Here is a 26,804-nt window from a genome sequence, read left to right as displayed (position 1 = left end):
GGTGGAATTCATTAATGCTCCAGCCAATGAGGGAGTGTTTACATACAAGATGAAGTGGCTACCACAATAAACTCGGATCAGTCATGGGGGGACATTTTTAGTGCACAGGGATATGCACACCTGTATTATAGTAGAACATGTTGGTGCCAAAGCTTTTCTACACTTTAGAAGCAGTTCCCAGAAATCTTTGTACCAGGTCCTGACTCCAACCGACACCGATTCATTTACACTAGAGAATTAGTGGGCTACTTTTCTGTCCTATCTCCCAACAAAACCGTCATTGAATGTCTCTCTCTCACACACACACACACGCTCAGAGAAAATAAGTACTGTATTGTCTTTCTAAGGAATTTAGAAACCTCATACATAGTAGAGCTTGAAATAAAATAAGAAGCTAATGGTTTTCTCCTTTTATTCATCACTTCAAGAGAAAAGAGAAACATTTACTTGTAATTTAGCACCAATGTATACAACAGTATTATGTTAGTTGAGTTCTTCAAGATTGGTGACCAAGAGGCTCAAAGCACAGACTGATCAGGTGATGTGGTGCACTAATGTATGAAAAAAAACAGCCCTGGGAATTCCAACATGAGAGGTAGAATGTGCTGTTTCCTGCTAATCTGGATTTTAGGGTTTCTCTAGCAATGGTTAAATGTATGTGATTGTATTTCACAACACTTTCTATGGGGGGAAAAACTAAGGGGCCAGGTCTGAAATTGCATAGCTGACTGAGCCACAGCATTTGAAGGTGTCTGGGTGGCAGAGAGACCTCTGAACTTGGAACAAATATAATAAGAGAGGAAGATGTTGCTCTATGTTAGCTTCATAGGTGGGTAATATTGACATATTTTTCCTGTTATAACTTACCTAAGGTGGAACAGACTCCAAATTTAGGAGACTAACATGCTAACTTCATGAAAGTAAACACAGAATGAAAGTTCTACAAAACTAGACAGCTCAAGTTAAAAATGAGTTTAAGTGAATTAAAAACTTACAGACAAGTTAAACTAAAGCCACATATACACTACAGTCAGCTTGTCAATCAAAAATACCTTTCCACCTTAACATATGCGGTGCTTCTGAATGAACACAAATGGTTGGGGGTTGTTTTGTTGTGAGAACAGTAGTTCTCCAGAATCGTGTACTTCACCTTCAAGGGGAGACTTGTACTTCAAGTGGCAGCAGATCAACATAAAAGGGCAATTTCTACCTGCAATCATGTGTCAATCCCCAAAGCAAATCAACACCAGTGATAAATAATAATTTGGTGAAAGTAGGGAGTGCTCTAATGGAAATCTCCCCATTTCTCCAGAAACACAATCATACATACTGTCAGGAAAATATGTATCCAAAATACAAAGAACATTATACTCAATTATAATTTTTGAGGCTGAAGTAGCCAAATACTGGAACAAAATTATAAAATACTGGGTATCAGTGAGTCACAGGAATAAATCTATGACTGTAATCTCTGATGAGTTAAAGTAATTCAATCTCCTAAATGGAACCTATGATGAATTTGATGTCAAATGGGGAAGCTGAGGATGCTGTAAATGAAATAACTAATTAATTTAATTAATTTAGAGCCTCTGAGTATTGCTTATAGTTCATTTCATTAAGTCTTTAACATTACAATGCCTCTGTGACAGAAAATTGTTTTCTTTTCAAAGATTACAGTAAAAAAACAAAAACAAAAAAAAACAAAACACATAAATGGTGAACAAATTAGCATGTCATTTAATGCACAGTGTTGGATACCTGTGTTTTGAACACAGGAGTCTAAGTATCTCTGATGCTTAGTGCACAACCACACCTCAAGGCATACAATATAACTCAACGGGGGTGGTGTTTCCACAGCAGTCTGTGTAGACCAGTGCATCCTACACATAACACAAACTCAATAGACAAAGTGTGTAGAACTTCTAGTTCAGTTAGTCTTCTCTCAGGGACCACCTTGTAGTTCTCAGGGCCCTGACATACTGGTTTACAGATTCCTAGGGTGGGGTCTCAGATCCCTAGTGCCTTAAAGGAATCTTCATTACAGTCAATGTAGTTCACAGAACTTCCTGTAAGGTCACCGTATTTCTTTATACTCTATACATTGTAAGCATAGTCCGTCAGGTAGTCCTTCAATCTGTTTGGCAGCGGGAGCTCCTGAACTTGTCGTGTGGTTTTATTTATGGCAATGCGGCACAAATGCTGAAGGGAAGGTATGGCCGTGTACACGGGAGTCGTCAGAAGAAGCTGCACTGTACCATTGGGTGGGGCCAGTGTAGCAGACCCGCTCTTGCAAGAAGTTCTGGACAGCTGAACATAATGCTCCACCAGGTGGACCACACTGTCAAACTGCTTGAGCTTGGGTTTGACTAGCACCACAGAGTCCAACTTGAACTTGCCTTCTTTGTACTCAATGCGGAGGTTGGTGGGTCCTGCAGATGTCATGGCAGAGATGGTGAAGAGATAGTCTCTTTGGGAGCTGTCCCGGACCAAGAAAGTCCCCTCTGATGCATCTTGAAGGATCTCTTTGGCTTCATTGGCTGTCAATCGCCCCCAGTACCAGCCTGCCACCAAGGAAACAAGAACAAAAACAATCCTCACATACACAGTTGTGCTCAAGGCATATCATGTTTATTAACCACTTAGAATCAAGTTTACTGGCTTAAGAAGCATTATTCATTAAGTATTATGAAAATAATGTAAGTTATCAGATAGGAACTGAAGTGTGGCCCACAGATTCTTTAAGGTTTAAAAATACTGAATGTCACATTCTTGCTCTGCACCTCACAGCGAAGGCAGATAGAAACACTAAATTCTCCTTTAACCTTTTCAGGCTGTACCTAACCCAACTCAACTACAAGCATACAAAAAGTTAATGAACACATTTTTTAGTTATATATTAAAAGAAAAAACAAATCTACATATTAAATTAAATATTTGTTTGTTTTGCAACAAATGCATACAAAATTGTGATTAAAAATTCCAGAATAAAACTGTAATATAGAGAATTACTGTAAATGGTGGTTCCTAAAAATTACATTAATTAATTGTTAATTTTTAATCTTACTTAAAACATAGGACTGATTCATTGCACACTGTTCAAATCATGGTTCCAGCAAATGATAAAATGCACTCCATGTAGACATGGGATTATAGTACACAAAACAAATCTGGTAAAAAAGAATTAATTCAATTTCTTAAATGTCAGTAGAACTGTACAAATAATATAAATAAAAAAACAAAGTGTGTAAAGTGTGTGCTGTTATTAATTTATAATTAATATATTGTGTAGTATATTATATTGAGCTCTGTATTAGTTTGAATATACCCAGCTGGTCCTTACTGTGAAATTATTCAACTCAGTTTGCCTCAAATATGGTTACAAAGTACAGAAGAAGTAAAATAGTAAAATAAGTAAATGATTAATAATTAAATTATTCATTTATTAAAATAAACACATTCTGATAATAATACAAATAAGAATAAATGAAGCAAAGGATAAAAAAGCAAGGTTAATACCAAAAAGAATGAAAGAAGAAAAAAAGTAAAAAAGAGCAAAAATATTACAGCCATATTAAAATCTGAACAAATCTAGGTAATAAAAAAATGTATTATTATTATGGTTGTGGATAATTGTTAGAATCCTGTATTATAACTTATTATTATAACTATTGTGTTGATTATTGTTAATAATCATAGTAGTCATGTAAAGAAATGAAATATTCAAGTAAACCATCAAATGCAGAAGGAAGAGTAGTAAAGAGAGTAAAAGGTACCAGTGTTTTTCAGGTCTCTCATGGCTGTTGAGATGGCTCCCTGCTCTCCATGCTGGGGCTCGGACTCGGGCTCTCCTCTCCTCCTCTCGGGTTCACCTCTCCTTCTCTCCCGCTCTGCTCTCCTCTCATCCGCGATGCTCTCCGTTTTCTCTGAGGAGTGGCAGGTCATTGGAGAAACCCAAAGCACATCCAGATAATCTGTCCTTCAGAGATTGTCTACAATCCTTGAGAAGCACTGAAGGGCTTCTGAATGAGTGCACTGACCTGAAATATACACATACATGAATAAAGTTGTAAACCCAGCAGAGTAAAGAGAAGAAAGCAAGGAGCCTTCATACGACTGCGCTAACAGAATGAGAGCACATAGCCAGCACAATGAAGGCAGTGGGTCTCTGTATTATTAAGAACAACAGAGCATACACAACAAAACAACGTTTCACTTAGGCACATGTAACTATGTGTGTGCAAAAACATTTGCCTTGAAAAGACAATAGAGTCAGCATTGTGTAATACATGCACTACTCTATATACTACAGTAGGATATATTATATAATGTTTTGTGATATACAGTAATGTCAGCTCTGTATCTACTGCAAAATATTGCACAAATATTCATCTATGGCACATGATGGAGACACAAATAACAGCAAATTACACAAACTCAAGCTCATCAAATTCACATATCCTCGTTTTCAAAACAAACAATATGGTAGACATGTAGATGTAGATAAATACAGATTATAGATACACCCATATACATATAATCGTATGTATGGAGTTGTGTGTATAAGGTAGCCTATATAGATATGTTCGTGTGTGGAAGTCTTTGTTTAAAACACATTTGACACCCGGATTTAACTCTCCTAACGTTGCTTATTTAACATTATATTCACATACAGTGTGGTGTATAGGGCACTTGGAGGAAGCAGATACACCTACCCTGGTTTTTCTTGCTAGAGAAGGACGAACAGCTCCAGACACTTCAGATAGTTTGGCTTTAGCGCTGAACGTGTCCATGGTCGATTCTCCGGCTCCAGTTCCCCAGCGCACCTATCCGAGCCATTGAGATCTGCCCGTGGTCACACAGGGGATGTTTGGGGGGCTTGCCCTCGCTACTCTCGCGTTAGATTTGGCATCGATATTTGTGGCGACTTAGGTGCCACGCCGAGGGTAAACAATGCGCCAGCAGCCCGTGTGTGTGCCTCCTCAGCCTTTACATCCTGTCCGTGTGTGTGTGTGTGTGTGTGTGAGAGAGAGAGAGAGAGAGAGAGAGAGAGAGAGAGTATTACCGCTCACAGCCGGCAAGCACTGTTAAACACTCGGCTGAGGCTCTCCCCTCAAACCTATCAGGCCTCCAGCCGCTCCTCTTCCTCAGCGTGTCTCCCTCTTCATGTGCGTGTATGTGTGTGTGTGTGTGTGTGTGTGTAATCCCCGTTTAACCCAAAGCGAGTCGAGCACAAAAGATCAGTTTCTCAGAACTTTCCAGGAACCGCGATCACGTGGAGGCGCGAGAGAGCGCTTTCTTAAGGTGGAGCCTCACAATTCACATCAATGTGTCCACTCTCCCCACCACCATCAGGGGCTGTGAACCAGTGGAAAACAGACTGTTTTCAGAGGTACAAACCAAACGCAGAATCAAATAAATGTTTCACTACTCTGTGAAATATTATGTCGCTGCCCAAAATATACATATATCTCCAGATAGTAATTTTACAGGAGAAGGAAAAATACCATCTTATCTTACAATGGAATTTTTAAAATTATTCCAAGTAATTTTGGAGCATTTCTTTCGGTCCATTCATCGTGTAATTTTCACACAATTTCAAGGGCATCTGCTGTGTTCAAATAATGTAGTAAACTAAAAATACACCAATTAAAAAATAAACGTAACGGTAAATTCTCTTTTATTCTCTCTTTTCTATGCCTTTAAGAATAAATGCAACTGGCCCCTGTTCTCATTGCCTGCACTTTATTGTGCCTCAGCGGTTGTTCTTATCCGTATAGTCTTAAGAAATGTGCATTCAAGGCGTATACGACGAGGTACAACCTTAAAAAATGTTAATGATGGTGTGGCTTTAAGGGCTTTTGTTTAGGTTCATTCAAAGAAGACACATTTCAAACACTGATATTATAAGATACCACATTTGTTTGTGATAACCCACTATGCTTCTGTTGTTTTAGTTTTACTGTAAAGTGGTTACTTTCATGCCGGTTGCATGACTTTAAAGAAGGGAATCATCAAATAAAATCTTAAAGAAACTGATAACTTCTTTTTGAATATGTACATAAGGTTTATGCAAGACTAGGATCAAATGCTTCTTTTTTGTTGGAAAATAGACCTCAGTGTTAAAAGACTCTTCATGTAGCAGACCAAAATTATTACTGTCATCAAACCACAGTCCATTTAGTCAAACAGTATAATTAGAGCATGTTAACAATAGCCAAACTATAAATTGTGTTGCATTATTTTAAATCATTTTCATTGTCGAAACCAGGATCCTTTCACATTTTGTTTAAACTGTGGGCTGTGCTACAGCTACATCTCCTGGACACAAAAGGGGAGTACAACTATTTCGCTATCTTTCAACTTTCACATATAAGTACAGCCTGGAGGAGTAAACGAGCACGAACAGGGCACGCCATGGCGTGGGTAGACAGACAGGTAGGGAATCCGGTCCTTTTCTTTTGTCTCACTTCCTCTGAGACATATCAGCAACATCTACGGTTAACTGAAACATTTCAGCTCAGTAAGATCAGCAACACTCACCACATACCAACACCAACACACACCACCTGCTCTTACACCGTGACCACTGCGATAAACACTGTATAATTGCCAGTTGTGAATAAGGTGGTTAGCCTAACACAAGTAGCTAGCAATAACTTGCTAAAAATACTAAGCACAAGAAACACTAGGTATAGCTTTCTCATATTTCCAGAAACTAACGAAAGCTATAGATATAACTATAGCTGTTTCTGCTGTCCTGTTTAAAATCTGCTGTTAGATAAACAACATTTCCTGTTATCATCAGAAATATTTGAACACTGTTCAGGGCAAAGACACAGATAAACCAGAGGGTAAAATTCATTCATTCATTGTCTGAAACCGCTTATATGTTTCAGGGTCACAGTGGGTCTGGAGCCAACAATGTATCACTGGGCGCAAGGCAGGAACACACCCTGGAGGGGGTGCCAGTCCTTCACTGGGTGACACTCACTCACACACTCACACCTATGGACACTTTTGAGTCACCAATCTACATACAAACGTGTGTTTTTGGACCATGGGAGGAAACACCAAACTCCTCACAGACAATCACCCGGAGCGGGACTTGAACCCACAACCACCAGGTCCCAGGAGCTGTGTGACTGCGACACTACCTTCTGCAGCACAGTGCCATTGCAAAGGGTAAAATATGAAATTTAAACAATTGCTGCTCCTCAGGGGTATATCAGTTCATTTATCATAGAGACACAACCAACAAATGTGCTTCAGGTGTATCTGTGAGGAGTTGTATGTGTTCTCCCCGTGTCTGTGTGGGTTTCCTTTAGGTGCTTATATTCACCCCCACAGTCCAGAAACACACATGTTGGTGTGAGTGTGATGGACAGATGCCCTGTTGGGTGTGTTCCTTGTGTTCAATGATTCCACGAATGAACTAATGAATTAATGCTTCAGGTCACGCGTGGAGTCATGGTATCTAGTGATAGATGAAATTTTCTCCTGTTTATTACTTATATGCTGTATATTTCTCACACAGCCAACTCATTGCACATTTGGTCTGAGCTGTTGCTTTTAAAAAGTCAATTATAGACGGCTTCACAATAAAGCTACTAAATAAATCTGCAGATACTATGTACATTAGTATCTGTAATGGTAATGCCATTATTTTATTATTATTTCTTTTGTTATTTAATGTTTTATACATGTTATATGAGTCTTTTATCATGTGTTCCCTTGAATCTGACTGATAACAAATTCCTAATATATGAATATAAAATATATGGATAAATGAACTTACTAAATAAATAAATAATTTGGAACGCACTACAGCAACTTTGTTCAGCCAAACCAGACAACCTGCCCTAAACAAATATCTAATTGGTTTGCTCTGTTTGTCTGAGGTGCGTCGAAGACGAATGTATTTCTAACTAATTTGATTAAATCAAGCAAGCAAAAAACTGGGGGAAGGCAAAGTTTCAGTTACTTCCATATGGTCATCACTATAAAGTTCAATTTACCGAAACAAATGTTTTTACATAGGACCTTTGCCCAGTGGCTTCTACTTTTCTTAACCAGAAAATAATGCAGCTGTATTTTGTATATTTGTTTTTAATATATTGGTGTTATTACACTTATGGTTGTTTTCTAGGGGTACAGGTCTGTATTGTGGTGCAGCTTGCCAAAAACAAATTTCTATCATGTAATTATAGACAATAAAGTTCATCCATTCATATATTGTCTGAAACCGCTTATCCAATACAGAGTCCTGATGGGTCCGGAGCCTACCCAGAAACACTGGGCACAAGGCAGGAACACACCCTGGAGGGGGCGCCTGTCCTTCACGCATTCACTTATACCCTCACGGACATTTTTGAGTCGCCAATCCACCTACCAATGTGTTTTTGGACTGTGGGAGGAAACCGGAGCACCTGGGGGAAACCCATGCGGACACGGGGAGAACACACCACACTCCTCACAGACAGTCACCAGGAGTGGGACTTGAACCCACAACCTACAGTCCCTGGAGCTGTGTGACTTCGACACTACCTGCTGCACCTCTTTATTTATTTATTTATTTATTTTTGCTCCACGGCTTGCCCTTGTGTAATTCACTTTTGTAGCACTGTACTGAAATCTGTGGGGAATTGGGGGATGGCTCCATTTTCTCTATTACAGGTCAGTGACGCATCACAATGATTATTAAATAGTAAACTTAATCTAAAAGATTTAGTGCTAATTTAAATGGATTTTGAACGTGTGATTTTGCTGTGAATGCTGCCGTCCGGGGCTGAGGCGATGAATGATACTGAGGTGGAGGTGTCTGCGGTGGGAGACCTCTCTCCGCTTCTGCAGGGGGCGCTGCACTGCACTGTTGGTGTGACGTCAGGAGCGCGGTAAAAGATGAAAATGGCAGACGGAGAGAGGCGCGGATATTCTGTTTGATATTAACTGGATTCAAGTATTGGCCGAGCTCTCTGCCTTGTGTACAGTTTACCCTCGGGTCTCCGCCGGCACCGGGCCGTGTAGCTGTCCCCTTCAGTCCGAGGTGAGCGGTGTGTGTCCTCTGACAGACTGTAGCGGTGTAAATCAGTACGAAGTTCATCACTCATCCACAGAGAGAGCTGTTTACACTGCGGTTCACCTAATGCTTCAGTGTGCTTTATACTTACACAGCCTTACAACTTATTATACTAGTGTTGTTGCTGTTATCCGGTTAGATATGTATCTGAGCACCAAAGTACTATAAGCTAAGCCCCGGGGAGTAACATGAGAAGATCACTTTTGCTTGAAATTCAGTTTATACCCCCTTATAATATAGATGTCACTTCAGAGCTGTGAGGTCTCAGTAAGCATTTTTTCTTTTCTTTTTACCTAGGTTGGAATTGGTGACATTGTTCACTATCCAAAGCAACCTGTGAAACTGTGTCATCTGAGTTTTTATATATAGTGTTAAGACAATGCTGAAATAATGATAATCTGGGGGGAATAATGTATCTTTATATTCTTTATTGCCTTACAATGTCCTGTCCAATGCCATGTGTATCCTAATATCAAATCAATGTATGTGAAATCTGTCATAGGGCAACATCTCAGATATCAGACCACGTATATGTAACCTTTCCATGTGTTAAAGTCTTCAGATTTATGGTTTCTTATGTCTCCACTGAACAATGTTGACTCAGAAACTTTCTCCAGAACAAAGTATTTCACAGTAATAGGTTTGGCATAACGTTGTTAACATTGTAAATATGCAGACATTGTTTGAAAGAAAATAAATCTTTAAAGTTAATAGAATCATGTTTGTCTACACATGTGACATGGCTATTTGAACCTCTGTTTGAATACTCACTAATAAATTGGCGTGATGGGGAATATAATATACCCCTTTTCCAAAACTGAACCCCCTTTTCCTGGGGTCTTGTCAGTGACATGCTTTGGTCAAAATACCACAAGGATTTAACAACAAGGCACCATTCCCACTCTGTCTAAACAGCGCTTTGGCGCTCGGCTAGTTTTAATACCGGTTACTTTGAATGAGAAAGAACCGCCGCTCACATCCAGAAATAATAAACTGTTGAGTTTACTATTTATTGTACATTATCCATTTAAAATAGTAGTTCAAAGTGAGTTTAAATGTTGATAAAATTTTACTGGCCTGTTTATGGGTTAATGCTGAAAAAATATTTAATATATAATTTATTTAACTTTATTTTGACAGAACACACAAATCTGGAACTATGAATTCTATGGAGACAAGGTTTGCCCACCTTTTACAGCCCATTCGGGACCTTACCAAAAACTGGGATGTTGATTTGGCAACCCAGCTTGGAGAGTATCTAGAAGAGGTGAGTTAACGCAAACCAATGTGTTGAATTGTACAATCTCTATTATTCAAGTTATAACTTAAGATATTTACTTAAGATTTAAAATGTTATTCTGTACTCACATAGAGGGATCTGTGAAGAAAAGTAGTGCTGAAGTGTTAGGGCACTTATACTGTATTGTTTTCGAATGCCATGGCATTGTTTTTGAGGCTTAATGAAAATGAATTAGTTACATGTTGCGTCTTTACATTTGGATGTCGTAATTACATATTGCTTTTTTTGATACACGACACTTCAGTGTTTTGTACAATTCCCTAAAGATCTATAGCTGCTGTTCTACTAATTTGCTGTGTATGTTGTGCAGCTGGACCAAATGACTATTTCCTTCGATGGAGGGAAGACGATGATGAACTTTGCTGAAGCAGCACTGTTAATTCAAGGTTCAACATGTATTTATGGCAGAAAGGTGAGATTAAACTTGGCCGAAGTGTAGGTGTTGTATTTGAGGCCTTTTTGGACACAAGTCCTGGATTAATATTGTTACTGAAGATTGTTTGAAATTCCTTTTTTTCTGTAATGTCAGGCCGGATCTCACGCGTGTTCAGCTTGTTTTTCTGTTTATATATATATATATATATATATATATTTTTTTTTTTTATTATTATTTTACATTTAGGTGGAACTTCTACATAATTTGGTTTTCCAGACACTGGACTGCATCTCAAACAAAAACAAAAGGTAATTTTTTTTTGCCCTGGACCCAAAACCTTTATTTTTTAAACAAATGCTTGTTATAGTGTTAGATAGTGTACAGATACAGTGTGATAGCATAGCCTAAAGCTGGACAGACACACATTTCAGAAAGCTTCTAGCTTTTGGAAACTCAATGCATGCTTGGGTTAGGGTCCAACTGCAAATACAGAAGTCAAAATTTCAGACATTTTAGAAATCCACTCATTTTTCTGTCTACAAAGACGTGACAAGCAAGGCTCTGAAGCTGCAGATGGTATCACAGATGCAAACAATGACAGAGATGAATGTGAGGTATGTAATCAACTTTAGATAACCTTGGTATTCTTTCAAAAAATATAAGGGTTGCAAAGGATTGAAAATCTGTGTCATTCCCTTTTCCTAAATGGGATTCACGCTACACACATTGTGTTAAGTCAAATAAGTTTGTTTGTTCTGTCCTTACATAGTTTGATGTGATGGAAGAAGAGCCCAGTAGTCATAGTGTGGAGATGAAGAGTGATCCAATGGAGGTAATTTCCTCTAGGTGGTGTAACAATACACAAAATGTATAATTCTCTTTGATTTTGATTTAGTTCAGTAAATGTGATATTTTCAAACAAGGTGAAAACTTGTTCTTGAATAATATGATTACGTTTCCATTATTAGAGCAGCAAACGTTATAAAAGTGCAGTATTGTAAACCAGCATTGTTCTTGGTTGTGACTAATCCGTTGTATTGTTACGTTCGTGGTAGAGGTGTAACGATGCACAAATTTGATTATACAACATGTATAAATTTTGCATCAGGAGACAATATATTCTTGTCAAGAAAAATATATTAACAGCTATTTTTTTTCTCACTAAAAATTCACAGCAGTGTTTGTTGGAAAGATCACCTGTGAAACTAATGTTTTTACAAGATATGCTATAATGTATAAAATAGCATGGTAAGAAGATGCATGTATGTGTTTGGCTGATAAATTTTAGACTGAAAGTCTTCATCTCAGTGGTCAATAAACTGAGCATTACAATAATTTTAAAAAACGTGTAGTGTAATCAACTTCCACTGTACTCAGGCTGTGCAGGCTGCATTTTAATGTATCCCTTTATCCACATTATCAGCAGATGGAACAGATATGCTGGCAGCCAACACCCTTTCATTCATTCACTATCTGATCTTGTACACCCAAACATAAATCCATAGCATAAGGCTGTTGTGTATGTGGTTGTGGTTGTGTTTTTGAGCTGGTGCGTGGAGACAGCTGAGGGGGTGGCCCAAGAGCACAGTAAATATCTTGCACACACACAAAAAATAATAAAAAAGGCTCACAGGCTACCAAAACAAATGGATTTTGAAAATCAAGATAAAATTACTTCTGTAAATAATTTGGCCCAAAAACTCCTAGCAAATGGTGTATGTGTTTGTGCGTTGTTTATCATAATTCTTCTGTGTTTGGATGATTGTCAGCCAGTGAAGATTACCCGGTTGCCCCCTGAGTCTCTAATCCCTGCAGAAGCACTTGAAAAGCAGAAATATCCACTGCTCAGGTAAAGAACACAGCCAGCACCCAGGCAGCTAGTCCAAGACAAAAATGTACATTCATTTGTATTCGTGTAGGTGTTTTAGCAGTGTTTAATACTGAATATAGCAGAGGAGATATACATTAGATCACTTTAAAATCACAGAGTAATTGAGTGGATTTCAACTGCCGTGCAAAAACACATTTGTTTTTATTCCAGTATAAAGGGAGAGATTCTTGGCAGCTGTAAGGATTTTCGGATTAATACCTTCATCCTGGATGCTTTGGGGATCATTCGCTTGGGCCTGAGTTCCTCTTGCACTCACTTTCAAAGAGAGACTTTTGGTAAAGTACTGAATTAAGCTACGCCACCTTTGCTCATGCTGAGAGATGGTCACACGCTTGCTTTCTAATATTTCTACTAAATATTTGTACTTTATAGACAGCTAATATGTGGTTAATAATATGGTAATATATGGGTACATTTTGAAAAGTTATATTAAATATCAGTTTTTTAGTTGCTACTAAAAATTAATGTAATAGTAGTTCTTGCAAAAGTTATTTTGGGGTAGTTTAATCATTAAAAAAAAGGAATGTTGCTTATACTTTGTAGCATTTAGTGTTTCAAAATACTAATTAATATATTTCTGTACTGTTTCTGATAGGATATGTTTTAAAATGATCAAGTACAGGAATAGAACTATACAGTATATAAGCCCACTTTTTTCCATACAGTATTTGTTAGTAACTTTGTTTCACATCAGGTAATAATGTGAGTTCTTCAGAATAATGTGAATAATTGTTGTAGCATGTTGTGACAAAAGCCACTGCCTACATTCTACACAGAAGTTTGGAGGTTCAGTTTCTGTTTCTTATCAACACATATCAGTTAGAACTTGAGTTGAGAAATGAATAGGGTTTGTATCCCTGCTCGGGGAAAGCACAGATCAATGAGATTAATGGAAAATAAAACTTGTTACCATAATATTACCATATTTTTTTTTGAAGGCCTGTGTTTTAATTTTGTTATTCAGAGCAAAGGGCAGAAGTGATGGCTTCTGTTGCTAATGATAATCATGAAAATGAAGAAGATGATAATGTTGGTGGTGGTGAGGAGTTCCCTCCACTGGAAGACCATGTCATTGAAATGGAGCCAGAGCCAGAGCCTGAAGAGCATGTCAACAGACACGAGGTACCACTTTCTCTTAAATTGGTATAATATAAATTCAATAAAATTTGAAATGCTGCCTATGTTTTACTAAAAATGTCATATTTGAAAGGGTATAATTTTTTCCCAATTTAATAAATTATGGCAGCCCTACCACTGTTACATCCCCATTGATGTTTCAGTCATAAAGAAATCCACGAGAACACACTTTGCTTCACTCTCTCTGGGTATTTGTTGTTCTCCTCTAAGCACACTGATCCTTACAGTGGAATATATATTTTCTAAGTGTGACGTGTATAATTTAGGGTTGTTTTTAAATCTCTAGGCTCTCAGTGAGAAGAGGTCGCTAAGAGTGAGACCTCAAGTACAGCCTGCTGCTGAAGAGCCTAAGCAGCTACAGGTAGGGAGCATTAAAACTGCAAAATCACAGAACAAGTGTAAGAAACAATCACAATAGACAGACTAAAAATAGAAAAAAGACAAAGTCTTGATGACGTACAGCAAAGAATGTCTAAAAAAAATTTTTTTTTCATGTTTCGATGTAAATTATGTGCAAGATATATATAAATGTGTTATGCATGCTGTGGACTATCTGGTTAAATTAATTATATGTTAACAATTTACTAATTTACACCAGTAGCATAAAATGACTTTAAATATATAATTCTGCAGGAGGCAATGGATCCTTGGAAATGGCTTGACTCATATGAAAATATAGGGGAGGATAAACCTATGAAAACAGGTAAATCGTCTGGAATTGTGTAAAACATTTTTTTTTATTTAAGCAATGTAATCATGCTTATTTGTGGTTGAACTATATTGGAAGGGAAATTATAAATAAAGAAATGTACAGCACATTTAGAATTTAGTGTTATGTCTTTAGCAGCAACAATCATTTATTGGAAGAAACTAAATCTCACCTCTTTTCAGGGAAGTGCTTCAATGTGCCTGCAGGCCTGGAAGAATCAGGAAAAAGGAAAAGAAAAGGGCCCTCCAAACTGCAGGACTTCTGGGGCTGGTGCACAAGTGTTTGTAAGTCTGTGTGATAATATAATGTGAGAAGTCTGTACACATGGTAGGCTTTGTAGACTTTAATCCATTCCCATGAAAGACAAATTCAATCAGACTTAATAAAAACGACTCGGAAAATAAATCAGATTTGAGCATTACAGCCTTCCAAGAACTGTTTAGATGAAAATAAAAAAGTGTGACTGTTCCTTAAAATAAAGAAATAAAGAGGACCATAATACATTGATTGTATCCACTCTGTTTTCTCATTCTGTAGATGGGAACAATAACCGCAAATTGAAGAATGGACCTGTGCATCCTGGTAATATTCAGAAAGAAAATAATATATGAGTGCTATTTGCAGATGGTATGAAATTAACTTAAAAATTAATTTTATTGTAGAATTCAACTACATTTATCTGAGCAAGATGAATCAGCGCCTGAAAACGCGAAAGAGGATTCTCAGGAAAACAGTATGTTGGTGACATGGGGACTGTTTTTCAGATAAAAAGGCCAGAAATAAACAAGCTATATAACAGTCTTAAGTCAAATATATCAATTAAATAATTGTAGCGCTATAACCAGATGTCTGCAGCATCAACCGCAAAAGAGTGAAAGACTTCATCTGATCTTTGATATGAAATATAGTTGAAGCAAGATCTGACATTGGTTAGTAGTGCTGCAGTCAATGTGAATATCATATGAAGTCACCATCTTTGTTTCAGGGTGTATATGTTTCTGATGAGGTTTTGAAACAAACTTACTTGGAGCCTGAGAAACAACAGGATCAAGATGAAGTGGCCCGGCATCCAGACATGGATGGTGAGAGAAACAGCCATGTTCAAACATACAGGTGCTTTTTTTTTTATCTTATAGTATGACATACTCTATTAAAACTGATATTTTTCACAACTAGAAGAGGACTTCTCTGATAATGAAAATGAGATCTTGTTCGACGATGGTGCTGGAGAGGTTGCTGGTGAACAGGACCCAGTTATCTCTGGTAATTTTTAAATATTATTTCTAAAACAGCATTTCTGTGTGTGGATGTGTGCTTTCTAAAGCTAGGGTACTTTTTTCTTTCGTTTTTTTCCCTCAGATTCTCAGATGGACAGGTTCAGTTATGAGGATCTGGTCAAAAAGAGTGTGGTATGCTTATCTTAATATACCTGAGAGATGTGTAAATGTCTTATTTAATATAGTCAATGCAGTAATGAGTGAGTTTGGCTGATTCTAAATATTTATCTGTTGCTATAGGAACTGTTTCTAGTGAACTCTCAGAAGTATGCTCAGGAGACGGCTCTGTCTCGTCGAGTAAAGGAGTGGGAGGATGAGATCAATCCTCGGCTCTCAGCTCAGGTAGAGTCCTCTGACTTCTTTTGGAGAACATTGCCCATCATGAAATTGCTGTGTTTGGGATCACACAGTAGGGCAATCTGTGGCAATGGCTTTGCTTTGGCCAAAATTCCACAATAATCTAGCACCACAGCATCATTCTCCCCTATCTAAACAGCAGGACAATACTAAAGTGTATGCTCTTTATGTAAAAAGCAGTGCAAAATCAGAACGGCTCAATTCATCCCATCTTGTATGACTTAGACAGCCCACAAAAAACTGTGTGGTCTTATTTCACAGTTAGTGGACTCCAGAACCCTAAATTAATATGGTAATATGCTGAAAAAGTGAGTCTCCTTTTAAATCTACTGTTTAAAGCTCAAAACTACAAAAAAATAAAAATGTTGTGCTTAGTCAAAACCACTTAACTTTCAGATTTAATGTCTCCTCAGCAAAACAAAAATCTTCCCTAGTCCTGTGTAAATAATTTTTAAATTATCTATTTATAAATATAACAACTTTAAAACATAACTATTGTTCAAATTCTCTGAACAATTAAAACTATTACACAAGCTGTGAAAGTGAGGAACTGAATATTGAACTTACAAACCCTATAGGTTTTAAGAAATTAAGTGACAACATTAAGTTCAGTTGCAGTATATTTTGGGCTTTGAATGCATTCTGATGATGGACTATTTGGATGTGATTTATGTTGTTCAGGAGGACCTTCCTGTTTTTGATATCCATGACTATGGGGATAGGATTGTACATGCACTTGGTAGTGTTGGAGCAAAGCACACATTTGCATCCCTTGTTAAAGGCATGGAGAACACAGAAGCCTGTAGATATATGCTAGCTTCTCTCCAACTGGTAAGCATACATACAATTTTATGACAGTACACACACACATATATGCAATCTCTCAAAAGATTTGAATATTGTGAAAGTTTGTTTTTGTTCATAACTTTATATAAAAAGGTTAATTGACATTTATTTAATATTCATTAGATATAAAATGAGATTTTTCAAGCCTCTCAAAAAAAAAAAAACTTCTGATCAGTATCGCTTATAGCTAATATCCAGAAGATATACTCCAGAATCTCAAATTATTAAAATATTTCAGTTTGAATACATTACTATTCACAGTGTCACTTAGTCTAGTTCAGCACACTCAATCATGGGAAGACTGCTGACTTGACCGTTTAGAAGACATTCGTTGACACCCATTACAAGGAGCGTAAGACACAGAAGGAGTCTTAAGAATCAAGAAGTCAAGAATTTAAGAGAGCTTCTCAAGGAGTGGACTGAGGCTGGTGTCAGAGCATCAAAAACTACCACACATGAATGTCACCAGAAATGGGGCTACAACTGCCACATTCATATAATGAAGCCACGCCTGGGTCCTGGTTTCAGAACAAAAATAACTGGACTGTCCTCAGTTTTCCAAAGTTTTATTCTTAGGTGAAAGTAAATTTTGAATTCAATTTGAAAATCAAGGTCCTAAAGTCTGCAACAAGTGTGGAGACAGGATTCATAGGTTTCTGAAGTCCAGTGAGAAGTTTCCAGTCTGTGATAATTTGAGGTGCCATATCATCTGCTGGTGTTGGTCCACCTTGTTTTATGCAGTCCAAAGTCAGCACAGCCCTCTACCAGATTTTCTCACTGTTTTTGGAGTTTTATGGAAATGCCTATTTCCTTTCCCAGCAGGACACAGCATCTACCCACTGTGCTAAAACTACTCTATTACCAAATGTTTTGCTGACCATGATATTACTGTGTTGGATTGGCTAGGAAAATGAGGAAAAACCCAACACAGTGATACAGATGAGCCAGAGGCCACCTTCAATGGGGCTTTCTACACTTTGGCTTGTGGTTTTCACCTTCTACACTTTGGCTTGAAATATATCAATCCATATGTAAATAAAATAAAATGTTTACTGTTTTTCAGTAAATTAGGATTACTTAAATTATGATTAGTAAATTAACTTTCCATGATATTCAATTTTTTTTAATGCACATGAAACTGACCATAGAATTAGATTATTTCAGTTGAGTAAGTCTTCATTATTTAGTATGATGTCAATATACTCTATGAAGCTACTTAAATAATTTGGTTAAATCTTGCAGTGGTTTGTCTTAGAATCAAACCATGTTGAAGTTCTCATTTAGTCGTTTTATGGCTGGAAAATGACACCACCAGCTTCTACATATTTACAATTGGTAATTCAGTCTTGCAAAAATTTTAGCCTAGTAGGATATTTGTCTACCTGCTTTAAAGAAAACAAGTTGTGATAGAGAATGATTAAATTACCACTTGTTAATCTGAAGAAACCGAAGGTGTTTTGCGCTCCTTCAGAAAATGGCTGAATCAGTTCAAATTCAGCATCTTTTGATATATATATAAATAAAATCAAGGTTTTATGAGATTGTAAACTGACATGTTTGCTTTAGGCCAATGACTACACAGTAGAAATTGACAAGAAAGCTGGGCTTGAAGAGAGCATTGACACCATGGAGCTGAAGTTACTGAGCAAACAGAGGGCACATGAACGCCTCAAGACATACAATGCTGCTTCTGACCACGATCTTCCTTGATGTTCACTGCTGCATGACATATGTCTATGTCCCTTGATGACCATATAAAAAAAGAAGAGAAGAACACTCAGTGAAGACTTCTGTAGTCCAAGACCAAGCTCATTATATTTCAATGCTCTTCTATATCATACAACAGTGGGGAATAACTTGATTCTTTATATACATATAAACTCTTTCAGCAACAGTACTGCATTTTTACCACATTGAATATATGGTAAAAATATTCTTATATATTTCAGGTTGTCTCTGTGTAATATTTTTATGTGCTGTCACATCTTATATCCTGTAACAAAATTAGTGCCTCAAGTGCAAAAATAAAGCATGTACTTTCATGATTTAATAGGTTCAGATACTAATGGCAGACTGACTAGGATCATATACACCATTGTTGAATAAATATTTTGGGGGTGTTCCTGTGTGGCACAGGGGTCTAAGTGTTGGCCCTATCGTCAGGAGATTGTAAGTTCAATCCCGTATCCTTGAGAAATCAACTGGCCAAAGTTTTTGCTATCTGTGTGGCCCATGCTGTTTTACAATTTCTATGCTCATAATGTGATAAATCAAGGCAGTTAGCATTGTATGTTAAGGTGTTTTACATAGCAGCAGTTCCAAATGAATAGGTGAGTTGGCCTCATGCTTCTAGGAGGAAGCATATCATCACTGTCCACAAAAATCCATGCATCTTCCAAATAGTAAATTTATAGGAGGAAAACAAATAAATGTAACTCAAATCAGTGTAAAAAGATTTTATTCCAAGAAATTTTGGAGCATTTTCATTGGTCCATTCATCATTTTTTTATTCACAAAAGGAGGACTGCTGCTGTGTTAAAACAATGTAGTAAACTAAAAATCAACAAAAATGGAGATACATGTTTTATTTTTCTTTGAAAAGCTACAATAAGCTCACTCCACCCTTCCAAAGCTGATGGCACTGTGAAATTGAGGGAGACTCATTGACAGTTGGAACAGGCAATGGCTAATAATTGGAGAAAAACTAAATTTATTTATAGGAATTAGTTTGTATTACCAACAAGTCAGATAATTAATCTGACAAACTTTTAACAATTCCAATTTCTTTAGATAATTTAAAACACAATTTTTACATTCACTGTCACTAATAATGGCGTTAATCAGTGTTGTAAGGAGACAACATTGTATTTTTTTTTTGTTACCAGCTGAATAAAACATCTTTGAAGAAAGAAACATTTTCACAGGAACAGACACATTTTATTCTGCACAAGCAAATCTATCAGTGTCATAATTCAGTTTGGTCAGGGAATAATTTAACATGATTCTTCATGTGATTCTGAATATTTTCTGCAATCTGCTTGGCATTTTTCATTCGGTTGTAATAGTCCAAGAAAAGTCCATCTGGGTTAATGAGGTAAATAACGATGGTGTGGTCCACAATGTAGTCCCCATCATCATCCTTGGGACCAGCACTGGCGTACACCCTATATGCTCGTCCAGCCTCCTTCACCTCCTCAGGTGTACCAGTCAGTCCAATCAGTCGTGGGTGAAAGTCTTTGACGTATTTCGCCATGGCCGCCACATCATCCCTCTCAGGGTCAACAGTAATGAACAACGGCTGCACTTGGGGCAGGTCGGGCTCTTTGTCCAGCAGATTCACCACGCTCGACATCTTTTCCAGCTCATCGGGACAGATATCAGGGCAGTGTGTGAAGCCAAAGTACATGAGCACCCATTTGCCCCTGAAGTCTTTTTTGGTCCTGCGCTGTCCTGTGTGGTCCAACAAAGAGAAGTCTCCCTGCCCCACAGCCACCTTCCTTAACTGCTCCAGCCGCTGCATCTGCAGCTTCTGCTGCTTTTCTTGATGTACATACCACCAGGTGCCAACAATGCCACCACCAAATAGTAGTGTCACAATCAGCCGGGTTCTCATTTTTAACCTCGCTGATGAGCCTGGCTTTGGAGGTGAGGTAGAGCCTTGGGAATAGGCAACTTTTTGCTGATCATATAGACATGACCTACTGCAGCACAGGACTGACCCCTCATACCGGCATCTACTGATTTGTACCTGATGTTTGTGTGGTAACAATGTGGAGCAGCCGTATGACCTTGGCAGGTTGTGTAGCAAGCCAGGAGTGTGTCTGGCTTGGATAAAAAACCTCAAGGTAGTCCATGATGACACACTGAACATGGTTCTGGTTCAGAGAGTAGAGCTACAAAAGAAAAAAGCGACTTGCATATTAATGAAAAAATAATTGATGACTTTTTAAATTACTATTTAAATTATGTGGGGAACTGGCCTCCTTATCTGAGAGGACACTGTTTTTAAACTCCAGCAGCACTGTTGTGTCTGATCCACTTCTACTATTAATTTCAGTAAAACTCTGAATGATCCACGCCCCAAAAACCTAGCTGCTGTTTGGGAGTCCTGACCATTGAAGAACAGTGTGAAACTGGGCAAACGTATCCAGAGGAACAAAAGGGATTAGCCTGTAATTGTAAATCTATGTGAATGTGCAAGTATATGGCAAGTAAAACTGATAAAATGCTTATGAAAATATTTTAAAATTATTCACTGGATACACAAAAGGTCTAGGAGCAAAGACCTTTCAAAACATTCTGAACACGTCTGGCCCTGTACACCGCACAAAATAACTAAACGATCCAAAAACTTGCCATGAAAATACACCCTGGTAACTGCACTATGTCGGGATCATGGAGTGACTAACTCGACCTGAGTAAATCTCCCCGCTCTCAGCCACTCTCTACATACCCTCAACCGACTCAGCCACGGCAGGGGCCGTTTAATCTCGCCTATACACTTATCGATACCACTACATGTTAATGAAAATGTTAATGTCTGTGTAATGATACTGTTTTGTTAGCCTCACCCTATGTCCCCTTGGTTTGCGTGGTTTCACTCACAGCTTCCCCATCGGCTCACAGAGCTACAACTGTGGTTCGAAACAGCAGATTCAAAACATTCTCAGCATATTCGGTATTTCCAAATAGTCATTGCATGACTACGTGAAAATAAAATATTTAACCGATTTTGTTAAGGTATTTTCAAAAACAAATGCCGAGAGACTGACAGTAAAAATAATTGCCTTTCTTAGTAAATTCGCCACAGTGTGTGTGATGGCGTAAATGGATCATTTCGTATGAGTCGGTTCCTTCAGTAATGATCCGGTTCACAACAGCTACGTCCAAATTGTGTCCTGCACAATAATAATAATACTGTACTGTACTGGACTAAACCTAATGGTATACGTTGTACAGGCCAGCTCACAAAATATTAACATACTTAACAAAATGTTATTACATGTGACTCTAAATGTTGCTTTACGAAGCTTTTCGTTGAAACAGATTCATTAGAAATGTCGAATAACTACAAGTTTTTCTCTTAGAACCTGCAAAGACACTTCTGTAGAAGAACGCTGTTTTATTAACGTTGAATATTAATAATGATGAAATACACATTTATATGTATTTTTTTTCTCTAAATTGAAATGTATAATTTAATCTTTTTTAGTTTTTAATAATAAATCTTAAAGCCCCTAAAAATGTACCAGATAGTGAAACTTTTGGATTTAAGCTACACCTTATTTTCCTCGTTGGCCTGTTGGGACATATAGCAATCAAAAAAAGACTGATCATAAGTGTATATATATATATATAGTACCAGAGTGTGCAGTTGGCCTCCAATAATTTTGATTCAATGACTCCCCACATAGGGTAGTGATATTAAATGTTTTAAAAAATGAAGGCTCACAAACAATCTTTCTCTATTATTATCATTATTATTATTATTATTATTATTATTTCAAATGCTTCCAAAATCCACCAAAATTACAATTTTAAAAATGGTTAAGAAAAAGTAATCTCCGTATTTACCACCAGAGGGCAGAGTGAGAAAACAAATTTCTGTATAGTCTCATGTCCTGCTTCAAACACCTGAGTAAACACCAGGAGTTTATCACCAACTAAGTATACCATAACTCTTCTGTGAGGTGAACAACAAAAGTAGTTCGTTCCCTAAAAAATAATTAAGTATAGAAGCCATCCATACCAAGTTACGTCAAGTGGTGATTGACTGTCCTCAGTTACAGGGGTATTATTGTACGTGGGAGTGAAATGTTCTTCAGGTCCAAGGTGCAACACAACACAGCAGCACATTACACCGGAAGTTCAAAATATACAATAAACCCAACAGACAACCAACGCAGCACAGTGAGATATGCAGGGGAATAAACACAGGAGAAGAATATGACACAAGGTAGACTTGACAAAAGAACAATGCAGTGTTAAAGCAACTTATCAACAGAGGAATTAGTGCAAACGATTAATAATAAACATATATATAGAGGACTTTTCATCCCTGTATCTCAAAGTCATTTAAAGACAAAAATAAAAGTTTAAATAACCTGTTCCCGAAGATGAAACTATACATCTAATTGTAGATAAGTAATTACAGTTAAAAAAAATGGTAGTATTTAATATTGTGCACTGGAAAATAAATAGAGACAGGTACTGTTAAGCGAAGGAGCTGGACTGTTAAGAGCTTTAAACTTTACATTTTAAAAAAAACTTTAAATCTATCCCAAACTATGCAAGCCACCAATGGCAAGGGTGGCCGGGCATTTTGGACCAGACCAGCCAACCACATTTGGTCACCTTTTTGGTCTTTTTAGTCTCTTGAATGTGTATACCAACTGTGCGACTCTTTAAAACTATGCACCTTACTGACATTAAATACTTCCAAAAAGTGTAATTTATTAACACTATAAAATGTATTCTCCACCACTCCATCAGAGTAATGAATCTAACACAGTCAACAGACAAAATGATATCATTTTAAAAAGTGTGATTTTCTTTCATTTCTGTCCATTGTCCCTAATCACCTACATTAAATGTAAATATACATCAAATACATCATTATATTTCATTCACAGCATCACAACTGTATTAATTTAATCATAAAATATTCTTGAGTAGAAGTGTAAATATTACAATTTAAATATATTCACACGAGTGGACTGTGAATTTAAATGAAAATGTAACAAAATATGTTCCTAATTGGCCTGGGACCCTAAGGATAAAGACTGATTTCATGATTTCACCTTAAATCATTCATGCAATCATTTTTAAGCAGACTGCTGTTTCTGTCCTCTGTTTTTTTCTTTGGTTGCCATGGCTAGAAGTAAAATAATGAATCCTATAGGAAGCTTAACTGTGCAGGAAGGTGATTGTATATCATGAGATTTTAATTTTTCTGTACTCTCCTGATAGAACTGCTAGAATAAAGTCTCTCTTCCTCTCTGTATGAGCAGAGCGAATACCTAAGCCCAAAGCAAACAGCGAGCAGGTAGGATGAGAGGAAATGAGCAGTTCACTCAGACAGCTCAACTTACACAAAAAGGTCACTAAGCTCCTCCCTAATGCCCACATTATGACTAATAACAAAGCTGTCTAAGAACATTTTGGCTATAAAAACTTAAACATTTAATTTTCAGGATGTGTCCAGTTTGAGGTCTGTTAGTGTCAAGTGTCAATTTGTTAGATATCTAACAGTTTAAGGTGTTTAGTTTGAAATCAGTTAATTTCATGTGATTAATATAAAAAACATATTTTTACTTACATTTCAAATTATATTTCACATACTTTACATTAAATATGTTACAGTAAATATGTAATACTGTAATGCTGAGGTATTCAAAATGTCCTCACTGCCTGTATGTGCCAGTATATTTTGCAGTGTATGTGTAAATCCTGTTAACAGGCTAACAAATGAAAACAAATTTAAAGATGCATTTGATAATAATTGCTTCTCATTTTTCCTGCACACCTGAGCATGTTCCTGATCTGGGGGACATATTCTTCTTTTCTGTGTTGCTAGATTTCCCATGTGACACTAATTTTGACTATTTATTTTTTATTAAAATGAAATAAAAAAGTGTTTCTAATTTAGATTTTGATAAATTAAGAAATTAATATTAAAATAAGGAACATGACAAACATGTTTATTCTCTGCAGTCTCCATCCATCCATCCATTATCTGTAACCACTTATCCAATTTTAGGGTCACGGGGGGTCCAGAGCCTACCTGGAATCATTGGGCGCAAGGCGGGAATACACCCTGGAGGGGACGCCAGTCCTTCACAGGGCAACACAGACACACACACATTCACACTTACGGACACTTTCGAGTCGCCAATCCACCTGCAACGTGTGTTTTTGGACTGTGGGAGGACACCGGAGCACCCGGAGGAAACCCACGCGGACACGGGGAGAACACACCAACTCCTCACAGACAGTCACCCGGAGCGGGAATCGAACCCACAACCTCCAGGCCCCTGGAGCTGTGTGACTGCGACACTACCTGCTGCGCCACCGTGCCGCCCTTCTCTGCAGTCTCACCTCTCAAAAATATCTTAGTGAAATTCTTTCACTTGGAACTATTCCACTGCATGGCACCTACACAACTAGGCTCTACTCAGCTTTTTTGCTTTTCCACTAAGCAAATTTTGACCCTGGTCCCTGGAACTGGGTACGTTTTTTAGTTGTTGCTTGCTCGTGGTTCCAGGCAAGCTGAACAGGGACTAATTGTGACATGTAAACCTTGCAGAGGCAGCACGGTGGCGCAGCAGGTAGTGCCGCAGTCACACAGCTCCAGGGACCTGGAGGTTGTGGATTTGATTCCCACTCCAGGTGACTGTCTGTGAGGAGTTGGTGTGTTCTCCCCATGTCCACCGGGTTTCCTCCGGGTGCTCCAGTTTCCTCCCACAGTCCAAAAACACACGTTGGTAGGTGGATTGGTGACTCCAAAGTGTCCGTAGGTGTGAGTGGGTGAGTGAATGTGTGTGTGTGTCTGTGTTGCCCTGTGAAGGACTGGTGCCCCCTACAGGGTGTATTCCCCGCCTTGCGCCCAATGATTCCAGGTAGGCTCTGGACCCACCGCGACCCTGAATTGGATAAGTGGTTACAGATATTGAATGAATGAATGAATGAAACCTTGCAGAGCACTGATTGGACAGAGGAACTAGTCAATCACAACGAAATGCAGACATCCAATACAAACTAGCTGTTTATAAATTCATCTTTTGTTTAATCGGACCTACAACTGCAACTCATTAAGTTACACTGTGGCCTTGAGAAGCGGTTCAAACGCTCCTTATATTCGTGGCCATGATCTGTCTGTACTGGGGCACAGAGCTGTGTTCAGTTCCAACACACAGCAACAAGCGAATACAGGATGAGTAAACCATGTTTAACCTTACCACCACTGTAGTTGTGATTTCCAAAACCCACAACTCCCTTTAGAGACTGTGCTTTGTGTCATCAGCTACATTTCAAGGTAGTGGAAAAGCTACCAGGGATCATGGACCAAAAAATTGAGTAGAGTCATGTATAGTATATACAACGCAGTGGAAAAGCACCAATAGTTGGGAAGCCACCACAGTTTGACTACCTTTGGTATAGTGGACACCAATGTCCTCTGTATGGCATAGCATTCTAGGTCTGATTCCCAGCTGGGAACACCAGGGGACCATAACCTACCCACAATTATTAAGCAGAAGGCAGGAACACACCTTGGAAAGAGTGCCAGTCCACTGCAGGACGACAAACACTCACACGGTCACTCACAACTTTAGACACTTTTGCTTATACCCCTCAACATTGGTGACTCACGTGTTGCTGCTTCAGAGCTCCATATAATCCATAAATAAATGCTTTTTATGGAGATTGTACAAAATGTTTCACCAGTGGGGACATCTCAACAATATCACTTAACAGGTACACATGAGCATCACCATGTTGCCCTTAATGTAAGGGAAGTTCTGATTCATGTATATTTTTAGCTCTTAATTTTCAAGTCCTCGTGCTTTCATGTCAGTTCTAATTTTCTCCCACTGCCTTTTATGATTTCAGATGAGATTTTAAGTAGTGTTTTTCCCACAAGTTCATTGTCTGTGTCAGGAGGCCAGACCACAGTCTGTGTGCCAGACCAGACATGTTCTGGCCTGACTCTTCTCACGGTACATTATCATGAAGGCTCTGTTGCCTTAAAACAATAATTCTACTGTGATTTATCTCCCGAATATTATGTCTTAAATCAAATTCACACAATGTTCCACTTTTGCTTTCTTGTATAAAC

At 37.9% G+C, this 26,804-nt stretch overlaps 3 protein-coding genes across 4 annotated transcripts; 1 reads left to right on the top strand and 2 right to left on the bottom strand.

Moving 5' to 3' along the window:
• Nucleotides 1–452: 452 nt before the first annotated feature.
• Nucleotides 453–5,334, bottom strand: socs2 (suppressor of cytokine signaling 2). 2 transcript variants are annotated; one of them, XM_066666779.1, is made up of 3 exons: nt 4,713–5,334; nt 3,774–4,037; nt 453–2,561 (listed from the first exon to the last, which is right to left on the bottom strand). In XM_066666779.1, exons 2-3 carry the CDS (start codon nt 3,940–3,942, stop codon nt 2,095–2,097), a joined length of 636 nt encoding a protein of 211 aa, XP_066522876.1. In that variant the 5' UTR covers nt 3,943–4,037; nt 4,713–5,334; the 3' UTR covers nt 453–2,094. The 2 variants fall into 2 exon arrangements, with proteins under 2 accessions (XP_066522876.1, XP_066522877.1); XM_066666780.1 differs by having other exon boundaries at nt 5,063–5,334.
• A 3,483-nt stretch (nt 5,335–8,817) lies between these two features.
• On the top strand, nt 8,818–19,466 carry ncaph2 (non-SMC condensin II complex, subunit H2). The gene is made up of 20 exons (XM_066669239.1): nt 8,818–9,043; nt 10,217–10,343; nt 10,687–10,788; nt 10,999–11,060; nt 11,297–11,366; nt 11,522–11,584; nt 12,522–12,601; nt 12,794–12,918; nt 13,608–13,765; nt 14,067–14,141; nt 14,414–14,483; nt 14,672–14,773; nt 15,027–15,071; nt 15,152–15,222; nt 15,475–15,571; nt 15,666–15,752; nt 15,849–15,898; nt 16,007–16,108; nt 16,805–16,954; nt 18,536–19,466. The coding sequence occupies exons 2-20, from the start codon at nt 10,236–10,238 to the stop codon at nt 18,677–18,679; spliced, it is 1,761 nt and encodes a 586-aa protein (XP_066525336.1). The 5' UTR covers nt 8,818–9,043; nt 10,217–10,235; the 3' UTR covers nt 18,680–19,466.
• Nucleotides 19,467–19,820: 354 nt separating this feature from the next.
• Nucleotides 19,821–21,757, bottom strand: sco2 (synthesis of cytochrome C oxidase 2). Its single transcript, XM_066669240.1, has 2 exons — nt 21,541–21,757; nt 19,821–20,862 (listed from the first exon to the last, which is right to left on the bottom strand). Exon 2 carries the CDS (start codon nt 20,838–20,840, stop codon nt 19,935–19,937), a length of 906 nt encoding a protein of 301 aa, XP_066525337.1. The 5' UTR covers nt 20,841–20,862; nt 21,541–21,757; the 3' UTR covers nt 19,821–19,934.
• Between the last annotated feature and the right edge of the window lie 5,047 nt (nt 21,758–26,804).

The sequence above is a fragment of the Hoplias malabaricus genome, chromosome 4 (genome assembly GCF_029633855.1).
Source record: "Hoplias malabaricus isolate fHopMal1 chromosome 4, fHopMal1.hap1, whole genome shotgun sequence".
Taxonomy (NCBI): domain Eukaryota; kingdom Metazoa; phylum Chordata; class Actinopteri; order Characiformes; family Erythrinidae; genus Hoplias; species Hoplias malabaricus.
This window is presented reverse-complemented; position numbering and strand designations above follow the sequence as displayed.